The following is an 18,070-nucleotide window of genomic DNA, read 5'->3' on the forward strand; positions in this document are numbered from 1 at the left end:
CCCACCGCGGCCTGTCCCCCCGCCGCACGGCCCCGGCCCAGCCCCTTCGCCAGCGGTACCTGAAGCGCGGCGAGTCCTTCAGGCACTCCTCGAAGTCCACGGTCACCTTCATCCTCCCCTGCCGCGGGGGACCCCGCTGCTGCCTCCTCCTCCGCTGCTGCTGCTGCTGGTGGCGGCGAGCCCGAGGCGAGGCGAGCCGAGGCCGGCCGCCAGGCGGGGCTAGGCAGGGGCGGCGCTCATGAAGGGGCGGTGGAGCCCGGCGGCGGGGCCCAGCGGCGGCTGCGGGAGCGTCGCGCCGAGCAACCCCTCTGCCCGCCTCCGACGCGACTGACGGCCCGGAGAGCCAATGGACGGCAGGTCCTAGCAGAAAAAACACCAATAAGGCACCAGCGGAGGCGGGGCTTCCCCCAAACAGGCGTAGAGCAGGGGAAGGACAGCCAGCCCATCCAGTCGCAAGAGCAGGGGAGCGGTCTGGCCAATCACAAGGCGAGGAAGGTGGGCCACTCAGCGGAGGCAGCCAACAGCCGGGTGCCGGAGGGATTACTTCCCCATGGGGCGTCCTGAAGAGTGACAGCCTGGCGAGCCAATGGGAAAGCTGCCACTGGCCTCCCACCAATTGGTAAACTCCACTGCTAAGGCTACGAGGAAGACCAATCCCAGCGCTCACAAACACTGAGAGGGCGGTTCCAGCGCTGCGATAGGCCGATCCGCCCGTCGCTCGGGGCGGATGACGTTCCCCAGGGGCTGGGCGCGGCGGGCGGGGCCAGGCGCTCCCCGGCTACTGCCTTCAACCCATTAATTTTATTTATTTTTTTCTAATTAAAACTATTAATTAAGCAGGGGAACTTCTCCCTCGGGGGATAAGACATGCGCGGGAGGTTCCCGCGCCCACCTGAGCAGGTGAGGCCTGGTGGCGGCCGGCCCCCGCCCGGAGGAGCCGAGGCGGCTGCAGGGGGCAGGAGGCCCCGCCGGGCGGGAGATGGGGAGGGGAGGCCAGGCCGGGTCGGTGGGAGGGCACCCGGATCCCCCTCCCTCGGGGAGCGACTCCGGAGCCACCGAAGAGAAGTTGCGGGTCCGGATGGTCTCCAGCGCGCTCCGGTCTCTGATCTGGGAACTCACTGCGGGTTTGTGTTAGTTGAGGGGATCCAGCGTTGCCTGTGAAGGGACAGGGCGAACAGCGGGGCGTTTGTGCACGAAGAATATCGGGGGTGTGTGTATGGGTTTCGTACGGAACATCTGCCCGAGAATACGGAATTGTCAGAGTCGGAAGGGACCTCTAGAGACCATCTAGTTCAACTCCCCTGCTAAAGCAGGGTCACCCAGAGCACATCCCTCGGGATTGCATCCAGGTGGGGCTTGAAGATCTCCAGAGAAGGGGACTCCACGACCTCCCTGGGCAGCCTGTTGAGTGCTCCATCACCCTCACCAGAAAGAAGTTCTTCCTCGTATTTGAGTGGAACTTCCCATGTTCCAGCTTGTGCCCATTGCCCCTCATCCTGTCACTGGGAACCACTGAAAAGAGTCCGGCTCCATCCTCCCTCACACCACCTTTTAAATACTTACAAGCATTAATAAGGTCTCCCCTCAGCCTTCTCTTCTCCAGACTAAAGAGTCCCAGCTCTCTCAGCCTTTCCTCATAAGGGAGGTGCTCCAATCCCTTAATCATCTTTGTTGCCCCATGTTGGACTCTCTCCAGCAGTTCCCTGTCCCTCTTGAACTGGGGAGCCCAGAACTGGACGCAGTACTCCAGTTGTGGCCTCACCAGTGCAGAGTAGAAGGGGAGAATGACCTCCCTCAACCTACTGGCCATGCTCTTCTCTATGCAGCCCTGGATTCCATGGGCCCTTTTGGCGACAAGGGCACATTGATGGCTCATGGATAGTTTACTATCCACCAGGACCCCCAGATCCTTTTCCTCATAACTGCTTTCCAGCAGGTCCATCCCTAACCTATATTGGTTTATATACTTCACTTTTTGAAAGCTTTTGGGACAGGGGCTGCATCCTAGAGTGAAAAGGACTGTGTTGGTCCTGGCCCACTTTTAGTGATGGACTGTGGAACACTGTAGATCTCTCATCCCTTAAGAGAAAACAGAAAAAGAGCTTTCCCATGTTTGGCACTGCTTGGCGTTCCCAGGTGTAAAAATGACAAAGGCAGAGAAGCGTCACCCATCCTCAGAGGCAGTGACAGAGGAGCACAAGTTACTATTCTCTTCAAGGTAAAGTTTGCAAAGGTGAAGCAATATCCTGGCAAGGCTCCATCCTGCAGTGACAGGGATGCCGTCCTGGGAAGCTGACATGAATTGATGACGTTCACTCCCAGCTCCTGCAGCACTTCGAGGAGCTGCCGTACCTGCTCCCAGCAAACCTGCTCACCCTCCGCAGTCTCCACACCCTCCATCCCTCCACTGACCCATCACCTGCACCAAGCTTCTATTTTTCCTCTCTTTCCCTTTCTCTTATCCTACCTGCTCTTGTCTCCTCTGAGTTCCTTTTTGGTCTCACAAGGAGAAATAGTCAACATAGAAGGGAACATAAGACTTTCCTTTTCAAGAAGCTGAATGCCCTCTTTACCCTTACTGTCCCTCCCCACATTAAGACGTCCTTTCACAGAAGCAAAGGGAAGCTTTTTGGTTCAGTGTTTGGGTGTTTTTTCCCTTTTTTGAGGGCTGGTGAAATGTCAGATCCAAACTGAGTCACGCAGATGCAACGATTGTTTGTTTTTGTAAGCTGTTCCACATACAAAAAGCAGCAAGTTAAGAAATTTTTATATCACTATGGCCACATTTATGTTGTGAAATCCACTTCTCAAATTAAAGTGCGCAATTGAAAAGAGAGCCTAGCACTTTTTCTTTTTTTTAATACTGTTTTACTTCCTAAGGAGTAGTTGGTGTTAGTCATTTTCCATTGCTCAATGCTAGTGAACGATTACTCAATGCTGACCACGAAGAGACAGACCAGTCTTTCTATAATTCTTCAACACACAAAGAAAATTCCTTGAAAAATGCAACCTTTTCTGTGGTGCTGTCTTAAACTCACAATTCAGGTTCCCAGAACTACTCTCACATCTAGGATGCCAAGCAGCCACTAGATCTGAAAGCATGTACAAGCTGATATATATTAAAGCTACACTATAGAGTACTTCCTCATGTGCAGTGATGAGGAAATCACAATATTAGTTTAAGTATTCATCTATGAACACACCTACAAACTTTACACTAACTGCCGGTTTCTTTTAAAAGCTCCAAGAAGTCAAACCAATCCATCTAGTATTACTGCCATAAGACAGTAATGAAAACAATAGTTTTATTTACGTTGTGACACTTAACAGTGGTTTCAAACAGAGTAATTACATTTGTGAGGTGGTATCGTAGTAAACACCACAAAAAGCATGTTACAGAAACAAAGAGTTCTGGTAAGTTATACACAAGTTCAACACAAGAGAGCGAGCTGTGGAAAAAATGTTTGCAGTTTCCATAAACTGTACCACTCGGTGTGAAAGAAACTTAAAAGGACAGAGAAAAAATCCTTTAAAGATGGAGTTAAGGCTCTTACTTGCAAGTGATCTTCCTATTGGAAGCATATTGAAAATATTTTCTCTGAATAGGATGCAGCTTGAGGACTTAAACCTGTGCAAGAAGCTTCACAATTACGATGCTGTGGAGCTCAATGTCCACATGAGTAAGGGCTGCATGTCTTCTCTTTCCTCTGTACACCACTCTCTACTGTACAGATGAGCCTTTACCCTTTGTACCCCAAGATCCAGACCTGCATGCAAGCTGAGTCCCCATCAAAGGTAAAATGAGAAAAGGCATTTCTTGTCTTATCCCCATTCTGCTGGGAACAATAATTGATATTTCCACAATAGAAGGAAATCAGACATCTCTCTATAAAAAAGTCTATATAGAGTATCTCTAGTTACTGCAAAATAAACTTGCCTATTTTTAAAATGCTTGAAGATGTAAGCCTGGATAAAATTAAATAAACCAGCCTTTCAGTTAAAAGCAGTGCCAGGTATCTCAGGTTGCACTCCAGGTAAGCAACACAAAGAAACACGAACAGAATTTTTGCTAGCACTGAAGAGAACGAAGAGAACAAAGCCTTTAATAAAAGCCATAAATAAACTAGTACAAGTTCCAAAATGGCATCTAACTAAAACTTGGGGGCTTGGTGGCATGGAAAAAGGGACATCACCCAGATAGCTCAAAGTCATGACCGATGAAGGGACCTACTATAACATTCTGAGGTTCGTTTAAAAAAATCTTGATGGATTTACATATACTGCACCTCCCTCAAAAATACATACCCATTTCATCCAGGATTTTGGATGCCATTACAGGAAAGGTGTTTATTGGAAGTTAGCAGAGTGGGATTTTTTTGTTTGTTTATTAAACAAAATGCTTTGTAGGCATTGTAGGGTACCAAGTACCCCCACTGAGCACCAAAATGAAAATGAGGTTTTGGACACAGAAAGTGGGGGAGAAAGAGGGCAGGACATTAGCTCACACAAGAGCTGCTTCTGATGGATTCTGCCTTAATTGTGGGTACTTATCACAAAGTACCAGTAACCTGTTTCACAGCCATCTGCATTACCCACAGGCGGGTCAGATTTTGACCCATTCGTGCTCCAGTCTGAAGGCAGCACAGCTTTGCCGTGTGGCTGCCCTCCCCGGGGCAGAGCAGCCAGCAGCCGGTCAGTCTGAGACACGGGTGGGTGCCCACACTCCAGCAGCGTGAACACTGCAAGCTGGTACAGAAAGGGTGCAAATTAAGGTTTTAAATCATATTCTTGGGAGCCAAATTTAAAGCTACAGTAAGTGACTTAGGAGTCAGAAGTATCTAAATGTTCTTTTCTCCTGTTTATTCTATAGAAGTGACCATGTTTGATACAAGAAGAAACAGCATTCTCCATATTGAAAAATTAGCATCACCACACTAGACTGAATCAAAAGTTCAACTCTTTCTTGTCAAAAGACGCTATTAACCCTGATTCAGGTCCTTAGAAGACTTGAGTATCCCACAACTCACAACCCTGTTACCTACTAAGGAGAGAAGATAGTTGGGAAAGGCACACAGCAACTCCCAGGTAGCACAACTCACAGGTATCTTTGGCAACGCATCCATTCTAAGGAATTATTCCTGTATATGTCTTTCAAAGGACAGCAACCTATTGCCTTATTCACTCTCAATCTCTCTGAGATTTCATGAAAGCTCACACTTGAGAATGCATGTAACTGTAAAATAACTTTCATTCCTTTATTCAAACTTCACATATACAGTGGACAAAAAAAACATTTTAAAATATATCCATATAATTATATGGACTTTTGAAACATATGAAATTCAGATCAAAATTAAGATATACACTGTATTCCATAACCAAGCTAAAGCTTAAGTGTATACTTCATTTGTGTAATAAAACCTAGAAACTACTCTAAATACTGGAACATTCACCAGTCAAATTCATTTGAGTGGAAAGCTGTTTACAGCAATTTGGAGGTTCGGAATCCCTCTTTACAGGGGCTATACAACCACACTGCAAACAAGTAGATGAATTAGGCAGTTTCCCTTCTATTCTCCAAACCGCCTTCATTTTACAAGAGCAGCTGCTGTAAGTTGCAATGGATACAGGATGATTTAGACCAGTGGTTTTCAGTATGTAGGTTACCAACCCCAAATGAGCAGGAGATCGGGAGCAGTTATCTTTATATAGAAAGAACAGCCAGAGCCTAAATTCAGCTCATCTTCACAGTCCTGGTGTGGACTTGCTCATGGCTGGGTGTTTCTCCTCAGGTGCTAGTAGCACAAGCACTCCATCCAACTGGAAAGGACCAAAAGTTTGAAACAAGAGCCAGAAGAGTGACAGTGGATGTTGTTTTAAGACAGAAGTTGGAGGGAACTTCCACGTTCTCACGATAAGCCAAAGAGAGCTCCACTGAACATCCAGTCCCGATGGAAGAGATAATGACAGTTAAACACAAAGTTCAAGTTAGCACATTTCCAGTGTAAAAACGTTCCCTCCGCCAGATGTTAGTACTGCCTTAGTCAGAAACAAGCAACTGATTCCAAACACCACTCTTAAAAAAAATAATACGGCTCTTCTTCTAAGGACTGGGAAAGTACAGGTAATAACATCCTGAAATCTAGATTAACAGGTCAACATTTTACAAAGACGTTGTAAGACATAAATAATCCCTTTTTAAACGGCTTAACACATCTGATAAATAGCTTGCATGTCAATCTGATATATGCTGTACCGTTTGGCTCTTGAATCCCAAACCTTTCCATGAGAGATACCACGCCTAGAACACTGTGAAATAAATAGTGAAAAACCAAAGATACTGTCTGTTTGGAAGCATGAAGAGTAACAGTACATGACGCAAGATAATCAGCGTTACACATACAGGGAATGCCATTCTGGTTGAACAGATTATGAAGTAGTATTCTCCATGAAATACTAGGCACAAGAATAAATCAATTAGACAGTTTTTTCTGCCTAATGGACAAGTCTAAAATTAACATTCTTGGCAATACAACATTGTAACTGATATGCTTCTCAATATTTAAGAGCCTTAATTGCAAAAATCATGAAGCGATGTTTATATTTGTGTCTTTGACAAGCAGTTACAGTTCTGGACAGATTTCTTCTATGCTGTGTGCTCTACTTTCCAGCTGGTCACGAGTAGCATGTGCTGTGTAAGAAAGATGACAAAAAAACAGATCATTCTTCACACTCATTGAGTATTTTCAAAACACACGAAAAATCCTCCTGAAATTATCTTTGCTTCTCCAAAGGTAATGTTTGCCAACCCGTTTTAGCAACCTGCCAGCTTTTAATTGGAGTGCGGAAGCTTCCAAAATAGTTATTTAACCCTCACGTTCTGAAGCACCCCTGTTCAGCGTTACCAAACACTGACTGCTCACCACCCCTGGAACTGGGAGGATTTAACCCAGGAGTTAAGACAGGTATCAGTTTGCAGAATTAATATATGAGGTTCCTGAAACATGAGCAAGCATAATACTTTTCAGGTCAAATTTAAATTCCAGATGAGACACTTTAAAACCAAGCTTATAAATGAAAAAGCACAGCCTGTTGTGTTTTTTAAGAAAGTTGTTAAATTCATGGTTTTGAGCCAAGGAGCAGCAATAAATCAGAGAAAGCTGCTTCTCATTAGTGTTTTTCAGGTGAAAAAGCCTACTCTCTCTCCATATAGATATATAAATATATATATGTGTGTGTGCACCTGAAAATTCAGTGTCATAAAGCAAACATCAGAGAAAACCCCATCCAGATAATAATCTTCTTAAAAAAAGGCCAGTTAGGCTTCAGCACAAGTCAGACTTGGTAACAAGTTTAACAAGTGGGTAGTATAGCTAACGAGCAGCACCCATTTGTGTATGCTCCCAGCCTTCTCATTTAAGTCACCTTTAGGGTGATGCTCACTGTGGGTAAGGAAATACAATGTATTCTGTATTTACCAAAGGCCAAGAGAGCACACCCAGTCAGCTGACAGCTCAGCTGAGCAGCAGTATCTGAGCAGGGTTATCAGAGCACCAAAAGCTAAATGAACCTTAAGGAGAGAACAATAGTTCTACTGCTTGTCAATTGAAGTGCTACAGATCACACCCTCCTACGTGATACTTTTGTGTAGCAGAAGCAGCGACAAATCTGCGCTGAAATCATCATGCTTAAATCTACCTACATCAGAAATCTTCAATAGCTTCAAAGAGAGTTTTTAAAGAAAAAGTGTTTGTGGAGAGGAACAAAGGTCACTGTTTTGCTGGCAAAGTCTATTTATGTCATTCATGGAGTCATAAATAGGGAGTAGCCAGAGAAATTCCAGAGCTGAAATGCTGAAGCAGGCAATCCTAAGGCACTCTACTACAACTTGAACTTTCTTTTCCACCAAAAACCTTGCCTCCTAGAATCCATGTGCATGGGTTAAGTTACAGCTACTTGAGGCACAAAAGGAATGACCCATCCGCTTAAAACACTTGGTAGCCCATGATGAAGACAGGGGCAAAAATATACAAACAGTTCTCACCATCACTGACTGGACTGGCCATCTTCATTTCAACCGCCAAGAAATCTCAGTCTGTAACCAAGAAGTGCAACTCATATTAGCAGACCTTGGGGTATCTGACAGAAGCTTTCTTAAAAACCTATCCTAAGTCGCTAGCCCCTTCTTCTAAAAGGGAGTGTAGAGATTAGGAGAGTATTGTTACTTTTAATCAAATAGAAAACAGACAGTATTAGAGGGTAGAAAGAAGCATCAGATAAGGGAAGCACAGAACCTTTAAAGGATTATAATGGATAAAAAAAATAATTCCAAGTGAGAAGAGGGTCTCAAATTGCCTGAAAAAACAATCCAGAAGCCAGTGCCCTTGAGTCGCAACAGACCACTGAGGAACGTCTCCTGTGCCGCATCTTTACCTGGAACGATCATCAGTACCACAGAAGTTACGCTATTCCACTGCAATAAAAAGACACTGCATGCCAGCTCTCACTCACAGAGAATTACCGTCTCAGATACAAGAGGTGAGTGGTAGCCACATCACCAGATGATCCCCGGAACTTCAGAAAGACTGAAGTTGAATGAAAGAAATTATCAAAATGTAGCTACAGCACAACATGCAGAAAGAGACAGACTTTCCCCTTGCAGCTAAAGCATCAGAGCTGTTAGTCAGTTTAGCATAGAGTAATGCCAAAATAAGCCATCCCAAAAATCATCTCCTGCATCACCCAATATACTGAGTAAAGAAAAGCCTCTTTTTCCACTCTGTAAGAAAGCAATTTAAAATAGACCAATTTGAAGTCAAAGGGCTCTTCGAAAGCTATCCAGATGAATAATCTTTCCCCATGCTTACAGTCCTAACAGGGGAATCTCAGGAACAAGAAAATAAACAGCATTTTGATTCACTTCCATGAAGGAAACAACCAAATTGAAATACTGTTTTGAATACCCAACTGCCTACTATAACCAAAAGCATGGTGTGACAAAGCACAGACTAGCAAAGAATCCAAGTAGCAAATGTTAAAACCAGCTATTCGGGAAACATTCTGTAGCTCCAATATCTGTTTAATTAACATTTATGAGTAAGGAGATTCTTTTGTGCCCTCAGAATACAAATGAGAGAGCAATAAAGAGATGTCACCTCAAAAAAGGTTATTTCAGTAAAACTTCGACATTAACATGGCTATGTCGCTGAACGCGTATCATCTCAATGTAGGTAATTTTTTTAAATGTAGATAGTGGCAGAAAACAGATTTATTAACAGTTTTGACCATATTCTATCTTTCTTTGGAACTACCCTGGCACAGAGTCCGAGGGCATTCAGTTCACCAGCCATTACTGAAGTGAGACCAGTACTTAACCTCAGAAGAATTTATGAAGTAGAGAGACCTAAAAGCCATGATAGTTGATGCAGAGATTAGGAGATAATGAGATATGAAGGTTTGTTAAGCAGAATGGCACAAAACAAAAATGAAGAATTGAGAACTACACCAAGTTAATGAAAGTATTTCTATACCCCAGTTAGTCAGTGGGTTGATAAACTGGCAAACAGTTACATTTATGGAATCTATTGGCCATGAGCAGTCTAAAACAGATAATTACCAGTTGTGGCTCTGAAGTTGGTTATGAGGCAAGGTGGAATGGACTTCAACAATAGAGATGGAAAAATGCTGCAAAGGTGTGACTTCTTTCCACTGGCGAATGCAGCTGGGGAGCGGAGTTGCCTCTGTTTTACAGCAGAGAGCAGCAAGATGGCAGCTTCAGGCCATGGAGAAAGGTCATATGGTTGCCTATTGGAGCCCTCCTTTCCCCTGGAGAGTGAAGTTCTAGTAAATAGCCATTATAAGGCCTATGGTAAGTTACTGGATAAAGTCAGTCCATTAACGGGTCTCAGACACGTACCAAATGACCCTTCCAGAACAATTATGAAGGCACTAGTCCTCCTGTAACAAATAATGGGACTAACATGTGCAATCCACAGAACTTAAAAACAAGCAACTTTGCAAATCACCTTTCTATTGTGTGCAATTTAAACTCATTTTAGAAGAGTTCCTAGTTCACATGGTTGTGAAAAGCAAATGTGAACCAAGTTAAACCCATGCAGCATCTTCCCAGGTCTGTAGACTGTGCTAACGGCTCATGGCTTTGCCAAGCGACAGATGAATGAGGCTTACAGACTTCATTGCCACTAGTCTCATGAGCAACAGATGTCTATTTTTTTTAATGCCAAAAAATTGTTTGACGTGCTGTTCCTCACAGAGGTGGGCAGTGAACAGCTGTAATTATTCACAAGGCCACCACAAAAATCAAAGACTTCTATCACAGGGTCTACCCTTTTCACCCAGAGAGAAGCTTAAAGATGAAAGAGAAGGTGTCAGCCTGTAGAGTTTTATGAGTTTCCTAGAGACAGCCCTGAAACAGGTTCCAGAAACACCTCCCAGCTGAAAGTCCCAGACTTTCTTCCAGTCCCTGCACTAAAAGCAAAGCTGAGGGTCTTATTCTATACTATAGAAATTAACATTACTGCTTAAGTACAAGTGTGTACTGAAGTCCTAAGAGGAGTTTTACGTTACACTAAGACAGGGAGAAGTTTTTACTTAGGAAGTTAGATACACTCCCCTCCTCAGGGAGGAAGCATTCATGCTTGTTTCCCATTGCTGGCTACAGGATAGCTTGGGAGCAGAATGGGAACTGAACCAGAACCTAAAGCCCTCCCATGTGGCCACAGCTTTAAGTGTTCCATACAGGACAACTCCTCCTTTAAAAAGGATGCTGGCAACTTCGCTACCGAGAGCCAGTTATGCTGGGGAAATTGTATGAAGCAGAGGTGTTTGCTTTCCTGTATGTCAGAACAAACAAATCCCACACGCTTAATTAGCAACACTGATGCTTTTGGTACCATGCTACAAAAATACCTATGGAGACAGCATGCAGTACTGCACACTCAGCGCTACGCAGCGTACCCTTGCTATTCATTCTCACACTGGGGTGTATTCAGCTGAAAGGACCACCAGTACACAAACATGCTTTTTGATTACACCAGTAGCTCACCATGTTCAGTAACTTCTGTATTCATTGTTTCTACATCTGCAGCATCCCGCATCTCTTCATCTTCATCATCTTCCTCTTCTTCACCATGTAGTTCTTTTGCAATGAGCTGTCTTGCCAGTTTGATGTTTCGTCCTTCATTGTAGTGCATTTTTCTCTTCATTTCAAACTGTTTCTTTTTCTCTGTGGACAAACAAACACAACTATTAATTTTGGCCCCTTTTAAAAAAATATCAACCTATTTCCTCTTCAAAGAGACACTAATTGCTTCCTAGGTCATATTTATTTCTACCTTGAAAGTTCATTGATTGTATGATCAAGAAATCACGGAATTAAAATTATTTTCTTTTAAATGAGTCTGACTTAGAAAAAGGCTGGTAATTAACAGACTGGAATTGCTGAAGTACTTCTTTTAAAAGAACCTGTCTGCAAGTAAGGGCGCGTCTGAACCAAGAGAAGCATCTAATAACAGCATAAGAAATTCCAAAGTTTCGCAAGCCTTGTTTCTAAGTGAACTTAAGGACAAATGGAGACGTACTAGAGGGGTAGAAGATGAACTTTTGCAGATGTCCAACTTGACTCCTGGCTAGCTACCAAAGGCCAGTTATGAGAGATATATTTACCACATGTAAAAGAAAATATTTTCCATTTTCCCCATGGCCTGAAATCTAACTTTGCACCGTATATTAAACGTTAGCAGGTCTAGCACTAATGCATTATAATTAAATCGAACTTTGCTTTTTGGCAGCCCCAATAGTGTTTTTTTTCTTCCTTTAGAATAGTAAGGTTACATGGTCAAAGTTGGGGCCAGGAAAGATGAGAAGCAACAGCTAGATAATGCAAGCCTGAAACCTTAGAAGTATTACTGTTTAACTGCTTCCTCAAAATGTTCTAGCCCAACCTAACACAAAACAACATCTCTGTTGAAGATGCATGAGGCAGTTTGCCGAGGTCTAAATGTAGATTTCCCACCGGATCATTCTACCAGATCCTTTGGAAACAACAGAAATATCATCTGTATGTTTGCAAGCAATGAATAGCATCTTAATTGCAGTGGTACTCATGGAATTGTTAAGTCTACCTGAAATACGTTCAAATTAAGAAGTACTCCCTCACCCCAGAACCAGAAGAGCTTCTTATTTGAAAAGTCTAGGTTTCTTAAGAGGAACTCCCACACCTTAAGCAGCAAGGGGGCAGCCAGTAACAGCAAACTCCTCTTTACATGTAGATCCCAAACCAAACAGTACTAATTAGAAACAAACAGCATTTCTGTTCAATCCTTTACCCTTCAAAGGCCTTATATGTCCATTTTCAAATGACAAAATCTTTCTGTTAGATAGTACTTTTTCTTCCCAAATATTTCTCACTGAAAAAGTGAAACTATTTGTAGAAAAAAAAAAAAAGAAAGAAAAGAACCCAAAGAAAACAAGTTTCGTCTACCTCGTTCTTCAGGTGTTAATTCTTCATCGTCTTCCTCCTCCTCGCTGCTTTCCTCTCGCCTTGCTATAATCTTGGGTCCTCTTCCTTCAGCTGCAGCTGCCAGTCTACATAAAACATGCAACACAAAATGCTGAAGCAGCACGTTCTTCACTATTTAAAATACACACAATTTCAGAACGCTCCTACTAACTGCTTTGTTCAACATTTTTACCATATTTACATGTAGTAACCACCTCTCAGAGGTTTTAAGTACCAGTGGCACTAGCAAGCACCAAAAACGACTTCATTTGCTAATAGCAAAAATTTGACTTGTAGAGAAAAGAGCAATACCTTTCCAAAAAGAAAACTACTCTGGAAAAGAGAAAATTATCTGAACATTTAGCCAATTTTCTGTGACAATACTTACTTTTTACTCAACACATCTGCTTTTAAAGGCTCATTTAATTCCGAATCGCTCACTGCGTCCTCATCATCTTCTCCTACCATGCTTGGAAGGCAAACATAAATAATTTGCTGATTAGAAATGGCTTGATAAAACAGTCTAAACCTTACAATGCTCAATTGAAAAACTCTTTTAATGCTTCAAAATTTTCCCAAATCTAATTTACATATTGATATGAAGGACAACTTTATATTCTAGCACACAGATGTTAACTGGAGAAAAAAAAATAAATCAAAACAAGTCAAACTCACTTATTCCATTCAAAGCCAAAAGCTTGCTAGACATAGATCTTATAAAAAATAACTTTGTCCTTTTTGATAGTTCTCCTCAGTAGCTACATGCCTTCATTTAGAAGCTTTGTAAATCTGAATATGTTGCATATACCCGATAGGCCTGCACAGTCTGTCAGGCAATCAGACATGGTAAGTACTACATCATCCACAAAGTCAATTTTGCTGTGAAATTACTATCATTTACTACCAGTTTAGCAAGCCTACCTGTGATAAGGAGTACTTGGCTCATCTATTTTCATCAAGCCATAATCTTTGCCTGCTGGGTGGTACGTAGCTATGATGTTCATTTCATCCCACTTCTGGGATTTTTTACTGAAATAAAAATAACGAAGTTAACTTTTCTTATATTCTAAAAGCAATTAGTTCTGTTTCACCACAGAAAAGGAATGTTTAGAATGTCTTTTGACCTCTTCTACATTCTATACACAAACAATATTGTTACGACACGGACGTGTTCAAAGTATGGCTATTAAACACTGTTCTGTATGTACATTAGTTAAGTCATGACAAATTATCAGTGCAACTTAATTTCCCCTAACAATTCACAATAGCTAAATAAATTCAGTGATCTACAAATGTATTCTTATTCGTAGACATACATATATTTTCTCAAAAGACTACTGGTCTTGTTCAATCACGGTCCTATCACAAGTTACTGCAAAATCATTCTTCCTTGTATGACAGCCCACAACACTTCAACAAAACCAAAATAACTTCCACCTCACCTCTGCCCAGTGAGCTGCTGTGATTATTAGCGAAACTGTTGCATCAACAATACCAACCAACAAGTAACTTCCTGCAGTAAAATAAATAGCCCTGAACAAGCTGGTTATTAATACTGCTTTTGTCATTGTTAAGTAGAATCATAAAACAGAACTGATTCACTGCTGTAACTAAGCCGAGGGAGTTCCACATTTTACACAGACAAGTGATGTTACATTATTTAGAATTTCCTCAATTAATCAGAGAATGTACCATTTTATGTATAATTGCAGAAACAAAAGCCCACCCAGACTGACAAAATATACAAGCCACAAGGAAAGCAATTGCCTTGTGGCCAGAGGAAGAGTCATCCCTCTACTGATCTAAAAGCCACAGAAATTTTTAATCATCAGAACCTACCAGGTTTCACATTGTCTCTAAAAAGGTTATTGCAGGCTTCATTCAAGGTGGTCTCTCCCTTAGACTAAACCAAGAAATTTAATTTTAGAATAGAAAAATCATTCCACTATTTAACATTACCTTATGCATTAACATATTCCTGAAGTGTTGCAAATTACTATTTAAGAAAGGAAATGTTACAGGGCTTTGTTGATGTTTTATTTTGGGGTAGGGTTTTTTTTGTTTGGGGTGGGGAGCAGTTTGCTAGAAGACTTTAACTTAACTACTCTTATTTAAACACAGACTGTTCCAATAACAAATTTGAAAAATATATTTAATCTCAGTAACACAGCTGCTCTTGAGCAAGATGCTATCTGTAAAACAAAACTGATAAAGCAGAATTCCAAGCACAAACTCAGTTTTACATTTATGGCGAGCACTGCATAATACAATGGGAGGGAAAAAAAAGAGGATTTAAAAAATAGGATTTCATGCCAATCTTAACATGCCACAGATTTATACTCCAGAAACAAATACAAATCAAGCGCGCTTAATCCCCTCGCATACAGTAACCAGTGACAAACTCACGTTTGAGGTTTCAGTTCTATTTAATCATTTTGTTCGAACTGCAACACTAGGACTGCAACCTAAGCGGGCAACACGTGAGTCAGATGGCCTGCTCTGGCAGGGTGGAGAGTCATGAGCCTCACGATGACAAAGCAAGAGCTCTAGTCTAGGAATGCCAGTTATCCAAACCTATCTATTTAGGAGTCAAAAAATCACCAGTTAAACATCAGCTAAACACCTGCTTGAAGTTAATCTGTGACTAACCTAAAATGATCACACACCGTGAGTGCAGGAGAATTTTTACTGGCCATAGCAGCCGGCCAAGGGTGCGCAGCCCCTACAAGGAGCGAGCTGAGTTGAACAGGAAATATGACAGATGGGAGAAACTCCCATCACGTGTTCTGTGCTCACCGCGCTCGTCCAGAGCGCATCAAGGTTTATTGCCTGGGCTCACAACTCCATACCTAATATTAATATTGGCAACCTTGGAAGAATCTGTTTGGCGCACACTGCTCTTGAAATTAGACAGTCCACAGCTAGCAATTCAGTAACTTATAAATACAAGACCAAGGAAGGTTTTAGTAGCTTAGTTTTTCACACTAATTTCTTTAAACTTGGATTCCAACACCTAAAGCTTATCATTAGTGGCAATCAGACAAATGTGTCATTTCACCTCTCCATGTAAAAAGCCATCACAGGAGAGTGACTAAGTGCTCTAAAAACACACACCTACCTTGACTGTCTTCCATTTAGCACGCTTAGGCACGCCTGAGCAACAGAACCTTAATGACAGAGCTTAGGATCATCACAGAAAAATGCTTCCTGACATCCCTTCAGATGCAGAAGCATGAAATCTAATCTTCCTTAGGAAAATCAGATTTGAAAAATCCCAGGAGTGCTCATTTGTGTTCTCTCACATCTTTAAATATGTATAATCATTTATTTTGAGACCACACCTTGACAGGCAAGAAGCCTCTGCAGCAGTATCACTCAAAGGAACACCTCTCACACCCTGCTTGTTCCTACCATAGCAGATTCGTCCCTTCCCTGTTCCCACTGTTCAGCTGTTTGTGCAGACACACATGCACACACTTCCTTAGTTACTTTGTAAAATGCTAGATGAGATCCCTCACATGCTTTTACAGGAAAAATACTGTATGCCAACAATGCCAAAAACATATCTGGCATTAAACCATGATCCCAGCTCTTAGGATGCAGTTCCAGCGGTGTCCCAATTTCACAAGCTTCCCTCTCGCATCATGATTTCATTAAGAGTTTTCCAAAGAACTTTACCATCACTAACAACAGTGCAAGGTCAATAACGATGCAAATAACACGAGAGCTCTGCTGAACATGGTGCTTTAAAAGATGACAGCTGACACAATGAGCTCTTTCAACTGCAGCTATTTTTAAAGGTATTCAGATCTGAATTTCCATATTAGAAATAAGCAGAGGCTGCTAATAGAGGTGCACAAAGAAAGGAGATAGCTGAATTTATAAACTCATCTTTAATCTTCAAGAAAAATCACAGCTGCAGGGCTTATCATTCTTTTAAGTGTCAGAAGTAACACTGATATAATGAAGCATCGCCAACCAAAAGTAATACCTTCACCCAAGCCAGCTTTAAACACCCTACACTGATGCTTCCAGGAAATCTTCTAACGCAGCCTGCCAGGTTTAGCCAATATCCTTTACCTTGCCAGGCAATTTCAGAATTAATCTAATTGACATTATTGACTCACATTGATAAACAGGAAATAGAAGCTGGACTCCTGCCCACTTCACTGCTCTGCAAAAAATTACCATGCACTATAACCAACATAGCATATACTCAGCTGATGACTTTGTACTCTAATGCTGATCATTCTTCAAGATGGTACAAAAGAGACTGCAGAAAATTAAATAGAGGCTACCAATAACCAGTTTTTCTTCATGTGTGATGCGGTAGCACACGCTTCATGCTACAGTCCATCAAAACTGGAGAAGAAGAAAAAACTGCAATATTTTTGTGGCATATTGCTACTTACATTCACCTCCTTCAACAATATCATCACATTCCTTCCCTTGCAATTATTTCTCCCTGGAAAGCAAGAGCAGCTAAAACAGGCAACAGACCAAACTAAAGACTTTTCATTCCTATCTTGCTGACTTTAGACTCTATTCAAAGCTTAACTGGGCAAAGAGGAAAGGGATATTACCATAATACAAAAAAAAAAGTAACTGCATGACCATTTTATTTTATCATTCTTTCTTTCTTTGCAATACTGAGTGAGGTCAAGAATGAAGAAAACTGTCAAAAGCAATTTCTTGAACACAGAGTTCAGAGCAAACCCTGGGCATCATAATCTGATGGAGCCTCAGAACAACGTTAAGCAGCGCGTACTGGGTGCTAACAGCAGGGAAAGTGCAAGAATTCTCACTGGTCAAGGACAGCTGCTGGCTGGGTAAAAAAACTACTTCTTGCACATCTGGACTAACTCTGCATGTTACAATCAAACCAAGATTTTCTTGTCGTTCAGAACACAAACCACACAGCCAATGCATATTCTCAAGTGTGAGATCCTCGCAGATGAACCTTGAACAACCGAAAACGCATCTTACTTATGTTTCAACCCAGAAGAGGTCTCCTCCCCAGAGACATGCTTCTGGTTAGAGGGAGATAAGCTACCTTTGAGGAAAGGACCGAGAATAAACGTCCCGTGGCAAAGCATTATTTCCCAAACTGTAAACTCTGCTCGTGGCAGCGGTAAAACCTCCCTGTTCATCTTTCTGAACGAGCATTTGAAGATAACACTCCTCCTGCTCACGTTTCATGAACAGCAAAGAATCACACCAGCTCTTTGGCAGCCACGCTGCACCCCTGGGCAGCCAGACCGCCGTTCCTTCGCTCTCCTCTCCCGGGCAGCCCCTCTCCGCCCGCCGCACAGCCCCGCCACCCCCGCTCCCCACACCGACCCTGCCCCGAGCCCCGCCACCCGCCTCGGCGGGGCGCCCGCACCCCCACGGAACGGGAGAGCCCAGCGACCCCCGGCTGGAGAGGCCGCCCGCCAGACCACGCTGGGCCCCAGACCCCCGCTGGAGGCGACGGGGCCTGCAGGGACCGGCCGCCGCCTCTCCGCCACCACCGGGGCTGCGGCCCTCACCCGTGCTCGTCGTCGTCGCGGG

The 18,070-nt window shown here is 42.8% G+C and overlaps 2 protein-coding genes across 2 annotated transcripts in view; both read right to left on the reverse strand.

The window, feature by feature from the left end:
* Nucleotides 1–193, reverse strand: part of ACAP2 (ArfGAP with coiled-coil, ankyrin repeat and PH domains 2) — a 68,312-nt gene extending 68,119 nt beyond the window's left edge. Inside the window, exon 1 of the mRNA XM_014945938.1 lies at nt 60–193. Within this exon, the coding sequence (XP_014801424.1) occupies nt 60–112 (53 nt within the window). The 5' untranslated portion in view covers nt 113–193. The remainder of the gene's footprint in view (nt 1–59) is intronic.
* Nucleotides 194–3,264: 3,071 nt separating this feature from the next.
* Nucleotides 3,265–18,064, reverse strand: PPP1R2 (protein phosphatase 1 regulatory inhibitor subunit 2). The gene is made up of 6 exons (XM_014945951.1): nt 18,049–18,064; nt 13,442–13,549; nt 12,909–12,989; nt 12,503–12,606; nt 11,066–11,245; nt 3,265–6,691 (listed from the first exon to the last, which is right to left on the reverse strand). Exons 2-6 carry the CDS (start codon nt 13,522–13,524, stop codon nt 6,624–6,626), a joined length of 516 nt encoding a protein of 171 aa, XP_014801437.1. The 5' UTR covers nt 13,525–13,549; nt 18,049–18,064; the 3' UTR covers nt 3,265–6,623.
* Between the last annotated feature and the right edge of the window lie 6 nt (nt 18,065–18,070).

The sequence above is a fragment of the Calidris pugnax genome, unplaced genomic scaffold, assembly GCF_001431845.1.
Source record: "Calidris pugnax isolate Ruff unplaced genomic scaffold, ASM143184v1 scaffold111, whole genome shotgun sequence".
Taxonomy (NCBI): Eukaryota; Metazoa; Chordata; class Aves; order Charadriiformes; family Scolopacidae; genus Calidris; species Calidris pugnax.